General features: G+C 46.9%; 1 protein-coding gene across 1 annotated transcript in view; it reads right to left on the bottom strand.

The window, feature by feature from the left end:
- LOC106566319 (plexin-B3) overlaps window positions 1-18,670 on the bottom strand; it is a 415,201-nt gene that overhangs the window by 304,032 nt on the left and 92,499 nt on the right. The window contains exons 14-16 of the mRNA XM_045692714.1: window positions 18,220-18,325; window positions 16,263-16,399; window positions 15,682-15,858 (exon numbers count right to left, since the gene is read on the bottom strand). Coding sequence (XP_045548670.1) covers window positions 15,682-15,858; window positions 16,263-16,399; window positions 18,220-18,325 — 420 coding nt within the window. The remainder of the gene's footprint in view (window positions 1-15,681; window positions 15,859-16,262; window positions 16,400-18,219; window positions 18,326-18,670) is intronic.

The following is an 18,670-nucleotide window of genomic DNA, read 5'->3' as shown; positions in this document are numbered from 1 at the left end:
TAAGGTAGAGACTTCATATTGATGATTCTGTTTATGTCTAGCACAAAGACAACGTGTGTGGAGCAAGAGCTTCCTGCGACAGCCGGAAGTGGTTAAAAACAGCCTAGAGCTATTGTCATATAAAACGCACATAGTGAAAATCACACAACTCAACCATCTGTCATTCAGTCAATTCTTAAGGTAGAGACTTCATATTCAGGATTCTGTTTATGTCTACCCCAAAGACAACGTGTGTTGAGTAAGAACTTCCTGTGACAACCGGAAGTGGTTAAAAACACCCAAGCGCTATTGTCATATGGCCAACCAGCAGAAAGTGAAAATCACGCAACTCAACCATCTGTCATTCAGTCAATTCTTAAGGTAGAGACTTCTTATTCAGGATTCTGTTTATGTCTACCCCAAAGACAACGTGTGTTGAGTAGGAACTTCCTGTGACAACCGGAAGTGGTTAAAAACAGCCAAGAGCTATTGTCATTTAACCTGCACATAGTGAAAATCACGCAACTCAACCATTTGTTATTCAGTCAATTCTTAAGGTAGAGACTTCATATTCAGGATTCTGTTTATGTCTACCCCAAAGACAACGTGTGTGGAGCAAGAGCTATCTGTGACACCCGGAAGTGATTAAAAACAGCCTAGAGCTATTGTCATATAAAACGCACATAGTGAAAATCACGCAACTCAACCATCTGTTATTCAGTCAATTCTTAAGGTAGAGACTTCATATTCAGGATTCTGTTTATGTCTACCCCAAAGACAACGTGTTTGGAGCAAGAGCTTCCTGTGACAACCGGAAGTGGTTAAAAACAGCCTAGAGCTATTGTCATACAAAACGCACATAGTGAAAATCACGCAACTCAACCATCTGTCATTCAGTCAATTCTTAAGGTAGAGACTTCATATTCAGGATTCTGTTTATGTCTACCCCAAAGACAACGTGTGTTGAGTAAGAACTTCCTGTGACACCCGGAAGTTGTTAAAAACACCCAAGAGCTATTGTCATATGGCCAACCAGCAGATAGTGAAAATCATGCAACTCAACCATCTGTCATTCAGTCAATTCTTAAGGTAGAGACTTCTTATTCAGGATTCTGTTTATGTCTACCCCAAAGACAACGTGTTTGGAGCAAGAGCTTCCTGTGACAACCGGAAGTGGTTAAAAACAGCCTAGAGCTATTGTCATACAAAACGCACATAGTGAAAATCACGCAACTCAACCATCTGTTATTCAGTCAATTCTTAAGGTAGAGACTTCATATTCAGGATTCTGTTTATGTCTAGCACAAAGACAACGTGTGTGGAGCAAGAGCTTCCTGCGACAGCCGGAAGTGGTTAAAAACAGCCTAGAGCTATTGTCATATAAAACGCACATAGTGAAAATCACACAACTCAACCATCTGTCATTCAGTCAATTCTTAAGGTAGAGACTTCATATTCAGGATTCTGTTTATGTCTACCCCAAAGACAACGTGTGTTGAGTAAGAACTTCCTGTGACAACCGGAAGTGGTTAAAAACACCCAAGCGCTATTGTCATATGGCCAACCAGCAGAAAGTGAAAATCACGCAACTCAACCATCTGTCATTCAGTCAATTCTTAAGGTAGAGACTTCTTATTCAGGATTCTGTTTATGTCTACCCCAAAGACAACGTGTGTTGAGTAGGAACTTCCTGTGACAACCGGAAGTGGTTAAAAACAGCCAAGAGCTATTGTCATTTAACCTGCACATAGTGAAAATCACGCAACTCAACCATTTGTTATTCAGTCAATTCTTAAGGTAGAGACTTCATATTCAGGATTCTGTTTATGTCTACCCCAAAGACAACGTGTTTGGAGCAAGAGCTTCCTGTGACAACCGGAAGTGGTTAAAAACAGCCTAGAGCTATTGTCATACAAAACGCACATAGTGAAAATCACGCAACTCAACCATCTGTCATTCAGTCAATTCTTAAGGTAGAGACTTCATATTCAGGATTCTGTTTATGTCTACCCCAAAGACAACGTGTGTTGAGTAAGAACTTCCTGTGACACCCGGAAGTTGTTAAAAACACCCAAGAGCTATTGTCATATGGCCAACCAGCAGATAGTGAAAATCATGCAACTCAACCATCTGTCATTCAGTCAATTCTTAAGGTAGAGACTTCTTATTCAGGATTCTGTTTATGTCTACCCCAAAGACAACGTGTTTGGAGCAAGAGCTTCCTGTGACAACCGGAAGTGGTTAAAAACAGCCTAGAGCTATTGTCATACAAAACGCACATAGTGAAAATCACGCAACTCAACCATCTGTTATTCAGTCAATTCTTAAGGTAGAGACTTCATATTCAGGATTCTGTTTATGTCTAGCCCAAAGACAACGTGTGTGGAGCAAGAGCTTCCTGTGACAGCCGGAAGTGGTTAAAAACAGCCTAGAGCTATTGTCATATAAAACGCACAGTGAAAATCACGCAACTCAACCATCTGTCATTCAGTCAATTCTTAAGGTAGAGACTTCATATTCAGGATTCTGTTTATGTCTACCCCAAAGACAACGTGTGTTGAGTAAGAACTTCCTGTGACAACCGGAAGTTGTTAAAAACACCCAAGAGCTATTGTCATATGGCCAACCAGCAGATAGTGAAAATCACGCAACTCAACCATCTGTCATTCAGTCAATTCCTAAGGTAGAGACTTCATATTCATGATTCTGTTTATGTCTAGCCCAAAGACAACGTGTGTGGAGCAAGAGCTTCCTGCGACAGCCGGAAGTGGTTAAAAACAGCCTAGAGCTATTGTCATATAAAACGCACATAGTGAAAATCACACAACTCAACCATCTGTCATTCAGTCAATTCTTAAGGTAGAGACTTCATATTCAGGATTCTGTTTATGTCTACCCCAAAGACACCGTGTGTTGAGTAAGAACTTCCTGTGACACCAGGAAGTTGTTAAAAACACCCAAGAGCTATTGTCATATGGCCAACCAGCAGATAGTGAAAATCATGCAACTCAACCATCTGTCATTCAGTCAATTCTTAAGGTAGAGACTTCTTATTCAGGATTCTGTTTATGTCTACCCCAAAGACAACGTGTGTGGAGCAAGAGCTTCCTGTGACAACCGGAAGTTGTTAAAAACAGCCTAGAGCTATTGTCATATGGCCAACCAGCAGATAGTGAAAATCACGCAACTCAACCATCTGTTATTCAGTCAATTCTTAAGGTAGAGACTTCATATTCAGGATTCTGTTTATGTCTACCCCAAAGACAACGTGTGTGGAGCAAGAGCTTCCTGTGACAACCGGAAGTGGTTAAAAACAGCCTAGAGCTATTGTCATGTAAAACGCACATAGTGAAAACCACCAACTCAACCATCTGTCATTCAGTCAATTCTTAAGGTAGAGACTTTATATTCAGGATTCTGTTTATGTCTAACCCAAAGACAACGTGTGTTGAGTAAGAACTTCCTGTGACAACCGGAAGTTGTTAAAAACACCCAAGAGCCATTGTCATATGGCCAACCAGCAGATAGTGAAAATCACGCAACTCAACCATCTGTCATTCAGTCAATTCTTAAGGTAGAGACTTCATATTCAGGATTCTGTTTATGTCTACCCCAAAGACAACGTGTGTTGAGTAAGAACTTCCTGTGTCAACTGGAAGTTGTTAAAAACACCCAAGAGCTATTGTCATATGGCCAACCAGCAGATAGTGAAAATCACGCAACTCAACCATCTGTCATTCAGTCAATTCTTAAGGTAGAGACTTCATATTCAGGATTCTGTTTATGTCTACCCCAAAGACAAAGTGTGTGGAGCAAGAGCTTCCTGTGACAACCGGAAGTGGTTAAAAACAGCCTAGAGCTATTGTCATGTAAAACGCACATATTGAAAACCACCAACTCAACCATCTGTCATTCAGTCAATTCTTAAGGTAGAGACTTTATATTCAGGGTTCTGTTTATGTCTACCCCAAAGACAACGTGTGTTGAGTAAGAACTTCCTGTGACAACCGGAAGTTGTAAAAAACGCCCAAGAGCTATTGTCATATGGCCAACCAGCAGATAGTGAAAATCACGCAACTCAACCATCTGTTATTCAGTCAATTCTCAAGGTAGAGACTTCATATTCAGGATTCTGTTTATGTCTACCCCAAAGACAACGTGTGTGGAGCAAGAGCTTCTTGTGACAACCGGAAGTGGTTAAAAACAGCCAAGAGCTATTGTCATTTAACCTGCACATAGTGAAAAACACGCAACTCAACCATCTGTCATTCAGTCAATTCTTAAGGTAGAGACTTCATATTCAGGATTCTGTATATGCCTACCCCAAAGACAACGTGTGTCTATTCTTTTTGCAAAAAAAACTAAAACACACACAAACAATTTGGCCATAGGTACATAGTGTGGGGCTTACAGGCTTATACTGCCTTCAATAGTTATTTTCGTTCAAACGATTCAAGAACCGTCAGAACTAGAGCTCCGAAGTTTTAGAAACCTGTTCTAGAGCTCAAGTCGATAGTGCACGGTGATTTATGTGACTCTAGAAGGTTCTCAAACCGAGAAACCGCCTCGTGCATTTGCAATATGTTCAATTCATTTTGAATATCACGGACATGGCGACATGTAGAAATGTCCCAGAGTCGCAAGACTAGGTGCATTGAAACCGCCTCGGCCCATAGAGATGGACCCCAATGTCTCTGTCCGATAGCTCATTCAGGGACCCCGTAGTAACGCCCTGAAAAAGTGGATTTTCAGCACCAATTAAGGCCATTGCTTGGGCACCGAATGACCTATCGAGCCGAAACTTGGGATTCGGGGTCGCCTCACATAGGCCTACACATATTGTCAGAGCTGGACCCGCAGCTATAACGTAACTATGTGTTTTATGTTTTTATGGTTAAAATTGAAAGCACTGTGAATTATGGGCCTTCTCTGACATATGTGATAGTTGGCTTCTATACGAGTTGGAAAAAGTGGATTTGGTGTCAGATGGTATCAGTTTGGTGTCAGAATGACATCTAATTGACTGATGGACGCTGACTGCTGGGTGACGAGCAATGGAGAGGAACCACAGTCACTGCCCGGCCATCCCGAGTTCATCGGGCCAGTCAATTATGCATTTCTGCAGTATTTTTGAGCATGCATAAATTCGTGATGCTAAATGCCCATTGAATCATATTGCAAACGTAACGCACAATATTGCAAATGTAACGTGCATTTGCAACATGATTCAACAGCAAAAAATATCACCAAAGTTGACATGATGAATCATATTGCAAACGTAACGCGCAATATTGCAAACGTAACGCGCGTTTGCAATATGATTCAACAGCAATAAATATCACCAAAGTTGACATGATGAATCATATTGCAAGCGTAACGCGCAATATTGCAACCGTAACGTGCATTTGCAATATGATTCAACAGCAAAAAATATCACCAAAGTTGACATGATGAAATCAACACAATGAGCGATAGAGAGGAACCACAGTCACTGCACTGCCATCCCCAGTTCATTGGGACAGTCAATTATGCATTTCTGCAGGGTTTTTGAGCATGCCAAATTCGTGATGTTGAGGCCCATTGAAACATATCGGTAATCCGCATCCGTGCACATGGTGACCCGAAATGGGTTACCAGGATTAATTTTTTAGAAGGGTTTTAAATGCCTTTAGGGGGGTGCAAGGGGTCCATGGTTGGGTAGGGAGCACCTTCCATCAGTGCCCATCCAATATGGGGCGCCCCTAGTCATAACGCACATTTGCAATATGATTCAACAGCAAAAAATATCACCAAAATTTACATGATGAAATCAACACAACGAACGATGGAGAGGAACCACCGTCACTGCACGGCCATCCCGAGATCATCGGGCCAGTCAATTATGCATTCTGAGCATGTCAAATTCGTTAAAAATGTTTAAAGCAACAGAGTCCCACTTCTCCCTCATCATACATGACAAGTAGACTGTCTGCATTGATTCATGGCTTAACATAGGGCTATATATCATTTGGGCAGTATAAATGCCATTTGGACTATGGTTCACTGACTTTTGGGTTTGGAAACCGACTTCCTATGATCGTACAAGGCAAACGGACAAACATCCTGATTTGGCACATTCAATACTTTCATACACGTATAATTTACAAAAAAAGAATTGGACATTTCATTTGCACATTTCTAATGGCATTTGGCAAAAAAAAGAAAAAAATATGTCACTTTTGACTTCCTATGAAATCATATTCCAAATGCACAAATCATATGCCTTATGCACAAGCAAATATGTCACTTTTGACTTCCTATGAAATCATATTCCAAATGCACAAAACATATGCCTTATGCACAAGCAAAAACAACCCAAAAAATTATGTCAATAAAATATGTCAAATGTATGTCCATACAGCTCTTATACATGTGTAATTGACATAAAAATTGAAAAAAAAAATTGAAAAACGGTCCAGAAACCACTCTTTAAGGGGTTGAAATTTTTTCAAAAAATATGTCATTTTTTCAAAATTTGACTCTTGGGTCTTGAATTGTGTTACATTTGCAATATGAAAATTCACAGCGGAGAGCTCTAGCCATCTATTGAAAATTTGCTGTGATTTGGCACATTCAATACTTTCATAATTGACAAAAAAAAGCATTGGATATGTCATTTTGCAAATAAAATGAAGAAAAAAATGTCACTTTTTTCCTATGAAATCATATTCAAAATGCACAAATCATATGCCTTGTGCACAAGCAAAAGCAACCCAAAAAACGACGTCAATAAAAAACGTCATAAGCATGTTCATACAGCTCTTATACATGTGTAATTGACATAACAATCGAAAAAAAATCGAAAAACGGTCCAGAAACCACTTTTTTAAGGGTTGATAAGTTTTCAAAAGAAATATCATATTATCAAAATCTGACCCTTGGGTGTAGACTTGGGTATCATTTGCTGTATGAAAATCCACGGTGGAGCGCGCTCGCCATCTATTGGAAATTTGGGGTGTTACAATTGGCAATTGCCATCGGAAAATTGCCATATGATTGGCCCGGAGATGGACCGCTTTCGGTGGTATTTACAATCGTGTGTATGATTCGTGCTATGCCAATATGTTCCCATGTTATTTTGTCCAAATTAGGGGGGTTTTCCCTTACATATATCAATCACACTATCTGGTTTATATTGAACTATTATTCACAGACATGCAGATTTATCTGGTTGAGAATGACCTGCCCTGCAGGTTTATCTGGTTGAGACTGCCCTGCCCTGCAGGTTTATCTGGTTGAGACTGACCTGCCCTACAGGTTTATCTGGTTGAGACTGACCTGCCCTGCAGGTTTATCTGGTTGAGACTGACCTGCCCTGCAGGTTTATCTGGTTGAGACTGACCTGCCCTGCAGGTTTATCTGGTTGAGACTGACCTGCCCTGCAGGTTTATCTGGTTGAGACAGCCCTGCCCTGCAGGTTTATCTGGTTGAGACTGACCTGCAGGTTTATCTGGTTGAGACTGCCCTGCCCTCCAGGTTAATCTGGTTGAGACTGCCCTGCAGGTTTATCTGGTTGAGACTGCCCTGCACTACAGGTTTATCTGGTTGAGACTGCCCTACAGGTTTATCTGGTTGAGACTGACCTGCCCTACAGATTTATCTGGTTGACACTGATCTGCAGGTTTATCTGGTTGAGACAGCCCTGCCCTACAGGTTTGTCTGGTTGAGACTGCCCTGCAGGTTTATCTGGTTGAGACTGACCTGCCCTGCAGGTTTATCTGGTTGAGACTGACCTGCCCCACAGGTTTATCTGGTTGAGACTGACCTGCCCCACAGGTTTATCTGGTTGAGACAGCCCAGCAGGTTTATCTGGTTGAGACTGCCCTGCCCTGCAGGTTTATCTGGTTGAGACTGACCTGCCCTGCAGATTTATCTGGTTGAGACTTACCTGCAGGTTTATCTGGTTGAGACTGCCCTGCCCTGCAGGTTTATCTGGTTGAGACTGCCCTGCCCTACAGGTTTATCTGGTTGAGAGTGCCCTGCAGGTTTATCTGGTTGAGACTGCCCTGCCCTGCAGGTTTATCTGGTTGAGAGTGACCTGCAGGTTTATCTGGTTGAGAGTGCCCTGCAGGTTTATCTGGTTGAGACTGCCCTGCCCTGCAGGTTTATCTGGTTGAGACTGCCCTGTCCTGCAGGTTTATCTGGTTGAGACTGCCCTGACCTGCAGGTTTATCTGGTTGAGACTGCCCTGCCCTACAGGTTTATCTGGTTGAGACTGCCCTGCCCTGCAGGTTTATCTGGTTGAGACTGCCCTGCCCTGCAGGTTTATCTGGTTGAGACTGCCCTGCCCTGCAGGTTTATATGGTTGAGACTGCCCTGCCCTGCAGGTTTATCTGGTTGAGACTGACCTGCCCTGTAGGTTTATCTGGTTGAGACTGACCTGCCCTGTAGGTTTATCTGGTTGAGACTGCCCTGCAGGTTTATCTGGTTGAGACTGCCCTGCAGGTTTATCTGGTTGAGACTGCCCTGCCCTGCAGGTTTATCTGGTTGAGACTGCCCTACAGGTTTATCTGGTAGAGACTGCCCTGCCCTGCAGGTTTATCTGGTAGAGACTGCCCTGCCCTGCAGGTTTATCTGGTAGAGACTGCCCTGCCCTGCAGGTTTATCTGGTTGAGACTGCCCTGCCCCGCAGGTTTATCTGGTTGAGACTGCCCTGCCCCGCAGGTTTATCTGGTTGAGACTGCCCTGTCCCGCAGGTTTATCTGGTTGAGACTGCCCTGCCCTGCAGGTTTATCTGGTTGAGACTGCCCTGCCCTGCAGGTTTATCTGGTTGAGACTGCCCTGCCCTGCAGGTTTATCTGGTTGAGACTGCCCTGCCCGGCAGGTTTATCTGGTAGAGACTGCCCTGCCCGGCAGGTTTATCTGGTAGAGACTGCCCTGCCCTGCAGGTTTATCTGGTAGAGACTGCCCTGCAGGTTTATCTGGTAGAGACTGCCCTGCCCTGCAGGTTTATCTGGTAGAGACTGCCCTGCCCTGCAGGTTTATCTGGTTGAGACTGACCTGCCCTGCAGGTTTATCTGGTTGAGACTGACCTGCCCTGCAGGTTTATCTGGTTGAGACTGACCTGCCCTGCAGGTTTATCTGGTTGAGACTGACCTGCCCTACAGGATTATCTGGTTGAGACTGCCCTGCCCTGCAGGTTAATCTGGTTGAGACTGCCCTGCCCTGCAGGTTTATCTGGTTGAGACTGCCCTGCCCTGCAGGTTTATCTGGTTGAGACTGCCCTGCCCGGCAGGTTTATCTGGTAGAGACTGCCCTGCCCGGCAGGTTTATCTGGTAGAGACTGCCCTGCCCTGCAGGTTTATCTGGTAGAGACTGCCCTGCCCTGCAGGTTTATCTGGTAGAGACTGCCCTGCCCTGCAGGTTTATCTGGTAGAGACTGCCCTGCCCTGCAGGTTTATCTGGTAGAGACTGCCCTGCCCTGCAGGTTTATCTGGTTGAGACTGACCTGCCCTGCAGGTTTATCTGGTTGAGACTGACCTGCCCTGCAGGTTTATCTGGTTGAGACTGACCTGCCCTGCAGGTTTATCTGGTTGAGACTGACCTGCCCTGCAGGTTTATCTGGTTGAGACTGACCTGCCCTGCAGGTTTATCTGGTTGATACTGCCCTGCCCTACAGGATTATCTGGTTGAGACTGCCCTGCCCTGCAGGTTAATCTGGTTGAGACTGCCCTGCCCTGCAGGTTAATCTGGTTGAGACTGCCCTGCCCTGCAGGTTTATCTGGTTGAGACTGCCCTGCCTACAGGTTTATCTGGTAGAGACTGCCCTGCCTACAGGTTTATCTGGTAGAGACTGCCCTGCCTACAGGTTTATCTGGTTGAGACTGCCCTGCCCTGCAGGTTTATCTGGTTGAGACTGCCCTGCCCTGCAGGTTTATCTGGTAGAGACTGCCCTGCCTACAGGTTTATCTGGTAGAGACTGCCCTGCCTACAGGTTTATCTGGTAGAGACTGCCCTGCCTACAGGTTTATCTGGTAGAGACTGCCCTGCCTACAGGTTTATCTGGTAGAGACTGCCCTGCCCTGCCTACAGGTTTATCTGGTTGAGACTGCCCTGCCCTGCAGGTTTATCTGGTTGAGACTGACCTGCAGTTTTATCTGGTTGAGACTGCCCTACAGGTTTATCTGGTAGAGACTGCCCTGCCCTGCAGGTTTATCTGGTAGAGACTGCCCTGCCCTGCAGGTTTATCTGGTTGAGACTGCCCTGCCCTGCAGGTTTATCTGGTTGAGACTGACCTGCAGGTTTATCTGGTTGAGACTGCCCTACAGGTTTATCTGGTAGAGACTGCCCTGCCCTGCAGGTTTATCTGGTTGAGACTGCCCTGCCCTGCAGGTTTATCTTGTTGAGACTGCCCTGCCCTGTAGGTTTATCTGGTTGAGACTGCCCTGCCCTACAGGTTTATCTGGTTGAGACTGACCTGCCCCACAGGTTTATCTGGTTGAAACTGACCTGCCCTGCAGGTTTATCTGGTTGAGACTGCCCTGCCCTGCAGGTTTATCTGGTTGAGACTGCCCTGCCCTGCAGGTTTATCTGGTTGAGACTGCCCTGCCCTGCAGGTTTATCTGGTTGAGACTGCCCTGCCCTGCAGGTTTATCTGGTTGAGACTGCCCTGCCCTGCAGGTTTATCTGGTTGAGACTGCCCTGCCCTGCAGGTTTATCTGGTTGAGACTGCCCTGCCCTGCAGGTTTATCTGGTTGAGACTGCCCTGCCCTGCAGGTTTATCTGGTTGAGACTGCCCTGCCCTGCAGGTTTATCTGGTTGAGACTGCCCTGCCCTGCCGGTTTATCTGGTTGAGACTGCCCTTTCCTGCAGGTTTATCTGGTTGAGACTGACCTGACCTGCAGGTTTATCTGGTTGAGACTGACCTGACCTGCAGGTTTATCTGGTTGAGACTGCCCTGCCCTGCAGGTTTATCTGGTTGAGACTGCCCTGCCCTGCCGGTTTATCTGGTTGAGACTGTCCTGCCCTTCAGGTTTGTCTGGTTGAGACTGCCCTGCAGGTTTATCTGGTTGAGACTGCCCTGCCCTGCAGGTTTATCTGGTTGAGACTGACCTGCAGGTTTATCTGGTTGAGACTGCCCTACAGGTTTATCTGGTAGAGACTGCCCTGCCCTGCAGGTTTATCTGGTAGAGACTGCCCTGCCCTGCAGGTTTATCTGGTTGAGACTGCCCTGCCCTGCAGGTTTATCTGGTTGAGACTGACCTGCCCCGCAGGTTTATCTGGTTGAGACTGCCCTGCCCTACATGTTTATCTGGTTGAGACTGCCCTGCCTACAGGTTTATCTGGTTGAGACTGCCCTGCCTACAGGTTTATCTGGTTGAGACTGACCTGCAGGTTTATCTGGTAGAGACTGCCCTGCCCTGCAGTTTTATCTGGTAGAGACTGCCCTGCCCTGCAGGTTTATCTGGTTGAGACTGCCCTGCCCCGCAGGTTTATCTGGTTGAGACTGACCTGCCCCGCAGGTTTATCTGGTTGAGACTGCCCTGCCTTACATGTTTATCTGGTTGAGACTGCCCTGCCTACAGGTTTATCTGGTTGAGACTGCCCTGCCTACAGTTTTATCTGGTTGAGACTGCCCTGCCTACAGGTTTATCTGGTTGACACTGCCCTGCCTACAGGTTTATCTGGTTGAGACTGCCCTGCCTACAGGTTTATCTGGTTGAGACTGCCCTGCCTACAGGTTTATCTGGTTGAGACTGCCCTGCCTACAGGTTTATCTGGTTGAGACTGCCCTGCAGGTGTATCTGGTTGAGACTGCCCTGCCTACAGTTTTATCTGGTTGAGACTGCCCTGCCTACAGTTTTATCTGGTTGAGACTGCCCTGCCTACAGGTTTATCTGGTTGAGACTGCCCTGCCTACAGGTTTATCTGGTTGAGACTGCCCTGCCTACAGGTTTATCTGGTTGAGACTGCCCTGCCTACAGGTTTATCTGGTAGAGACTGCCCTGCCTACAGGTTTATCTGGTAGAGACTGCCCTGCCTACAGGTTTATCTGGTAGAGACTGCCCTGCCTACAGGTTTATCTGGTAGAGACTGCCCTGCCTACAGGTTTATCTGGTAGAGACTGCCCTGCCTACAGGTTTATCTGGTAGAGACTGCCCTGCCTACAGGTTTATCTGGTAGAGACTGCCCTGCCTACACGTTTATCTGGTTGAGACTGACCTGCCTACAGGTTTATCTGGTTGAGACTGACCTGCCTACAGGTTTATCTGGTTGAGACTGCCCTGCCCTGCAGGTTTATCTGGTTGAGACTGACCTGCAGGTTTGTCTGGTTGAGACTGACCTGCCCTGCAGGTTTATCTGGTTGAGACTGCCCTGCCCTGCAGGTTTATCTGGTTGACACTGCCCTGTAGGTTTATCTGGTTGAGACTGCCCTGCCCTACAGGTTTATCTGGTTGAGACTGACCTGCCCCACAGGTTTATCTGGTTGAAACTGACCTGCCCCGCAGGTTTATCTTGTTGAGACTGCCCTGCCCCGCAGGGTTATCTTGTTGAGACTGCCCTGCCCCACAGGGTTATCTTGTTGAGACTGCCCTGCCCCACAGGGTTATCTGGTTGAGACTGGCCTGCAGGTTTATCTGGTTGAGACTGCCCTGCCCTGCAGGTTTATCTGGTTGACACTGCCCTGTAGGTTTATCTGGTTGAGACTGCCCTGCCCTACAGGTTTATCTGGTTGAGACTGACCTGCCCCACAGGTTTATCTGGTTGAAACTGACCTGCCCTGCAGGTTTATCTTGTTGAGACTGCCCTGCCCCACAGGGTTATCTGGTTGAGACTGGCCTGCAGGTCTATCTGGTTGAGACTGCCCTGCCCTGCAGGTTTATCTGGTTGAGACTGCCCTGCCCTGCAGGTTTATCTGGTTGAGACTGCCCTGCCCTGCAGGTTTATCTGGTTGAGACTGCCCTGCCCTGCAGGTTTATCTGGTTGAGACTGCCCTGCCCTGCAGGTTTATCTGGTTGAGACTGCCCTGCCCTGCAGGTTTATCTGGTTGAGACTGCCCTGCCCTGCAGGTTTATCTGGTTGAGACTGCCCTGCCCTGCAGGTTTATCTGGTTGTGACTGACCTGCAGGTTTATCTGGTTGAGACTGCCCTGCCCTACAGGTTTATCTGGTTTTCATCTGCAGCACCATTTGCTACCAAAGTGTTCAAAATGGCACCCTGTTCCCCATCTACTGCCCTGTTCCCCAGCTACTGCCCTGTTCCTCATCTACTGCCCTGTTCCCCTGCTACTGCCCTGTTCCCCATCTACTGCCCCATCTACTGCCCTGTTCTCCATCTACTGCCCCATCTACTGCCCTGTTCTCCATCTACTGCCCCATCTACTGCCCTGTTCCCCATCTACTGTCCTGTTCCCCATCTACTGCCCCATCTACTGCCCTGTTCTCTATCTACTGCCCTGTTCTCCATCTACTGCCCCATCTACTTCCCTATTCCCCATCTACTAGCCAATTCCTCATCTACTGCCCTGTTCCCCATCTACTGCCCTATTCCCCATCAACTGCCCCAGCTACAGCCCTGTTCCCCATCTACTGCCCTGTTCCCCATCTACTGCCCTGTTCCCCACCTACTGCCCTGTTCCCAATCTACTGCCCCATTCTCCATTTACTGCCCCATTCTCCATTTACTGCCCCATTCTCCATCTACTGCCCCATTCTCCATCTACTGCCCCATCTACTGCCCTGTTCCCCATCTACAGCCCTATCTTTTGCCCTACTCCTCATCTACTGCCCTACTCCCCATCTACTGCCCCATCTACTGCCCTGTTTTCCATCTACTGCCCTGTTCCCCATCTACTGCCCCATCTACTGCCCTATTCCCCATCTACTGCCCTGTTCCCCATCTACTGCCCTGTTCCCCATCTACTGCCCCATCTACTGCCCTATTCCCCATCTACTGCCCCATCTACTGCCCAATTCTCCATCTACTGCCCTATTCCCCATCTACTGCCCTATTCCCCATCTACTGCCCTATTCCCCATCTACTGCCCTATTACCCATCTACTGCCCCATTCCACATATTCTGCCCTATTCTCCATCTACTGCCCTATGCACTGCCCCATCTACTGCCACATTCCCCATCTACTGCCCCATTCCCCATCTACTGCCCTATTCTCCATCTACTGCCCCATCTACTGCCCTATTCCCCATCTACTGCCCTATTCCCCATCGACTGCCCCATCTACTGCCCTATTCCCCATTTACTTCCCTATCACCCATCTACTGCCCCATTCCATATATACTGCCCTATTCTCCATCTACTGCCCTGTTCCCCATCTACTGCCCCATTCCACATATACTGCCCTATTCTCCATCTACTGCCCTATTCTCCATCTACTGCCCTATTCTCCATCTACTGCCCTATTCTCCATCTACTGCCCTATTAACTGCCCCATTCCCCATCTACTGCCCCATTCCCCATCTACTGCCCCATCTACTGCCCTATTCCCCATCTACCGCCATATCTACTGCCCTATTCCCCATCTACTGCCCTATTCCCCATCGACTGCCCCATCTACTGCCCTATTCCCCATTTACTTCCCTATCACCCATCTACTGCCCCATTCCATATATACTGCCCTATTCTCCATCTACTGCCCTGTTCCCCATCTACTGCCCCATTCCACATATACTGCCCTATTCTCCATCTACTGCCCTATTCTCCATCTACTGCCCTATTCTCCATCTACTGCCCTATTAACTGCCCCATTCCCCATCTACTGCCCCATTCCCCATCTACTGCCCCATTCCCCATCTACTGCCCCATCTACTGCCCTATTCCCCATCTACCGCCATATCTACTGCCCTACTCTCCAGCAACTACCCCAGCTACAGCCCTATTCCCCATCTACTGCCTTATTCCCCATCTACTGCCCTATTCCCCATCTACTGCCCTATTCCCCATCTACTGCCCTATTCCCCATCTACAGCCATATCCCCCCCATCGACTGCCCTATTCCCCATCGACTGCCCTATTCCCCATCGACTGCCCTATCTATTGCCCTATTCCCCATCTACTGCCATATCTACTGCCCCATCTACTGCCCCATCTACTGCCCCATTCCCCATCTACTGCCATATCTACTGCCCCATCTTCTGCCCTATTCCACATCTACTGCCCCATCTACAGCCCCATTCCCCATCTACTGCCCCATTCCCCATCTACAGCCTCATCTACTGCCCCATCTACTGCCCTATTCCCCATCTACTGCCCTATTCCCCATCTACTGCCCTATTCCCCATCTAATGCCCTATTCCCATCTACTGCCCTATTCCCAATCTGCTGCCCTATTCCCCCATCTGCTGCCCTATTCCCCCATCTGCTGCCCCATCTCCTGCCCTATTCCCCATCTACTGCCCTATTCCCCATCTACTGCCCTATTCCCCATCTACTACCCTATTCCCCATCTACTACCCTATTCCCCATCTACTACCCTATTCCCCATCTAGTGCACTACTTTTGACCAGTGTCTATAGAGCACTATATGGGGAATAGGGAACACTATATGGGGAATAGGGAACACTATATGGGGAATAGGGAACACTATATGGGGAATAGGGAACACTATATGGGGAATAGGGAACACTATATGGGGAATAGGGAACACTATATGGGGAATAGGGAGCCATTTGGGACACCGTCAATGTTTCAATAAGTGTTCCTCACCCGTAGAAGCTCTCAGCAGGAAAGGCCTCGGTGATGACGGGGTCCTCCATGTAGTGAAACACCTGCCCAGGTACACTCCTCTCTGCCTTCCCAAACAACACCCTGACTGTCAGCTCTGCTGTCTGGTTACTGGGGCTGGTCCTGCACACCAGGTGAGTCCCATTCACCTCCTCAACACTGGGGAAGAGAGGAGGAGAGAAGAGAGACAGAGAGTTATTATTATGGTGTCTGTCTGGTTAGTCCCATTCACCTCCTCAACACTGTAGCAGGGTTATTGTGTGTGTGTGTGTGGGGTGGGGGGTGGGGGGGGGTGGATACACAGAGAGAGAGAGAGCGCGAGAGACAGCGCGAGACAGACAGCGTGAGACAGACAGCGCGAGACAGACAGCGCGAGACAGACAGCGCGAGACAGACAGAGACAGCTAAAGCAGTCCCATTCACCACCTCAACACTGTAGCGGGGTTATTGTGTGTGTGGAGACAGAGAGAGCGAGCGAGAGACAGAGAGAGCGAGCGAGATACAGAGAGCAAGACAGACACAGAGAGCGAGACAGCTAAAGCCGTTATTGTAGCAGGGCTTACATGTAGCAGGGTTGTTGTCCTACGTATGCAGTCAGGTCCTTCCTCTGTCCTGTTCGTAGCCGAGTCCCCTGGACTGTCAGGCTGGTCCCTCCTGATACAGGGCCCTTATCAGGGACAATACCAGTCAACTGGGGGTCCTACACAGAGGGAGACATGTTTATACCATAACTGTAACTCTGGACTGTCAGGCTGGTCCCTGCTGATTCAGGGCCCTTATCAGGGACAATACCAGTCAACTGGGGGCCAGATTCAGCGTGGTTAATAGTCACATGTACAAGGTTGCAGGTGTGATTTCAGGGTACAGTGAAATTCACTGAGCTCCAACATGCATGACTAAGTTAACCTGTTGGGGCTAGGGGGCAGTATTTTCACGGCTGGATAAAAAAACGTACCCGATTTAATCTGGTTACTAATCCTACCCAGTAACTAGAATATGCATATACTTATTATATATGGATAGAAAACACCCTAAAGTTTCTAAAACTGTTTGAATGGTGTCTGTGAGTATAACAGAACTCATTTGGCAGGCAAAACCCTGAGACATTTTCTGACAGGAAGTGGATACCTGATGTGTTGAATTACCTTTAAGCCTATGCCATTGAAACACACAGGGGTTGATTAATGTTTTGGCACTTCCTATTGCTTCCACTAGATGTCACCAGCCTTTACAAAGTGTTTTGAGTCTTTTACTGTGAGATCTGACCGAACAAGAGCCATGGAACGGTGATGGCCGATTAGACTCTGGCGCGAGTTCATGTTGGGTACCCTCGTTCCAATACGTTATAAAAGAGAATGCATTCGTCCACCTTGAATATTATTCATGTTCTGGTTAAAAAGGCCCTAATGATTTATGCTATACAACGTTTGACATGTTTGAACGAACGTAAATATATTTTTTCCCCTCGTTCATGAAGTGAAGTCCGGCTGGCTTAGATCATGTGCTAACAAGACGGAGATTTTTGGACATAAATGATGAGCTTTTTTGAACAAAACTACATTCGTTATGGACCTGTGATACCTGGAAGTGACATCTGATGAAGAGAATCAAAGGTAATGGATTATTTACATAGTATTTTCGATTTTAGATCTCCCCAACATGGCGGCTAGTCTGTATCGCAACGCGTATTTTTCTGGGCGCAGTGCTCAGATTATTGCAAAGTGTGATTTCCCAGTAAGGTTATTTTTAAATCTGGCAAGTTGATTGCGTTCAAGAGATGTAAATCTACAATTCTTTAAATGACAATATAATATTTTACCAATGTTTTCTAATTTTAATTATTTAATTTGTGGTGCTGACTTGACTGCCGGTTATTGGAGGGAAACGATTTCCTCAACATCAATGCCATAGTAAAACGCTGTTTTTGGATATAAATATGAACTTGATAGAACTAAAAATGCATGCATTGTCTAACATAATGTCCTAGGAGTGTCATCTGATGGAGATTGTAAAAGGTTAGTGCATCATTTTAGCTGGTTTTATGGTTTTGGTGACCCTGTCTTTGAATTGACAAAACATTACACACAGCTATTGTCAATGTACTCTCCTAACATAATCTAACTTTATGCTTTCGCCGTAAAACCTTTTTGAAATCGGACAACGTGGTTAGATTAAGGAGATGTTTATCTTTCAAAGGGTGTAAGATAGTTGTATGTTTGAAAAATTTGAATTTTGACATTTATTTGGTTTCAAATTTGCCGCTCTTGAAATGCACCTGCTGTTGATGGAGTGCACCACGGGGGGGACGCTAGCGTCCCACCTAGGCCATAGAGGTTAAAATCAATTTTCATCCGTTTCAAGCTAACCCTCCTAATGTCATTTTGACCCCACATGGACTACGACAGTGCCAGCTCCAGGCATCTGTCGTAAAACGGTAGGAAGCAGCCTTGTAATGTCATGTACTCGTGCTCCAGTTTGGCACAGGGTTTTTTGCCCCGTGAAGTGAGTGTGTGAGTGTACCTGGTAGGTGAATGTCTGCAGAGACCGTCCTGGTTCTGAGTCTCCCACGGTAACAATGACTGGTCCCTCCGTCTCCTGTTTACTGGGCTGGAGCTCACACACTATCCTGGAATCACACACACACACACACACACACACACACACACACACACACACACACCTGACCTTAAGCCTTGTAGTCTGAAGCCTTGTTCACGTTCGAATTGACTCAAATAAAAAACATTTATAACTGACTGGAACCTGTTCTTTTTCCCGCAGTCTGAACGGTCAAATCTGATTCCTGGCCGTGCGCCTTGTGTCTGAACGGTCAAATCTGATTCCTGGCCGTGCGCCTTGTGTCTGAACGGTCAAATCTGATTCCTGGCCGTGCGCCTTGTGTCTGAACGGTCAAATCTGATTCCTGGCCGTGCGCCTTGTGTCTGAACGGTCAAATCTGATTCCTGGCCGTGCG

Source organism: Salmo salar, chromosome ssa13 (genome assembly GCF_905237065.1).
Source record: "Salmo salar chromosome ssa13, Ssal_v3.1, whole genome shotgun sequence".
In the NCBI taxonomy this organism is placed as follows: domain Eukaryota; kingdom Metazoa; phylum Chordata; class Actinopteri; order Salmoniformes; family Salmonidae; genus Salmo; species Salmo salar.
Note: the sequence above shows the minus strand (reverse complement) of the source record. Positions and strands in the feature narration are given on the sequence as shown.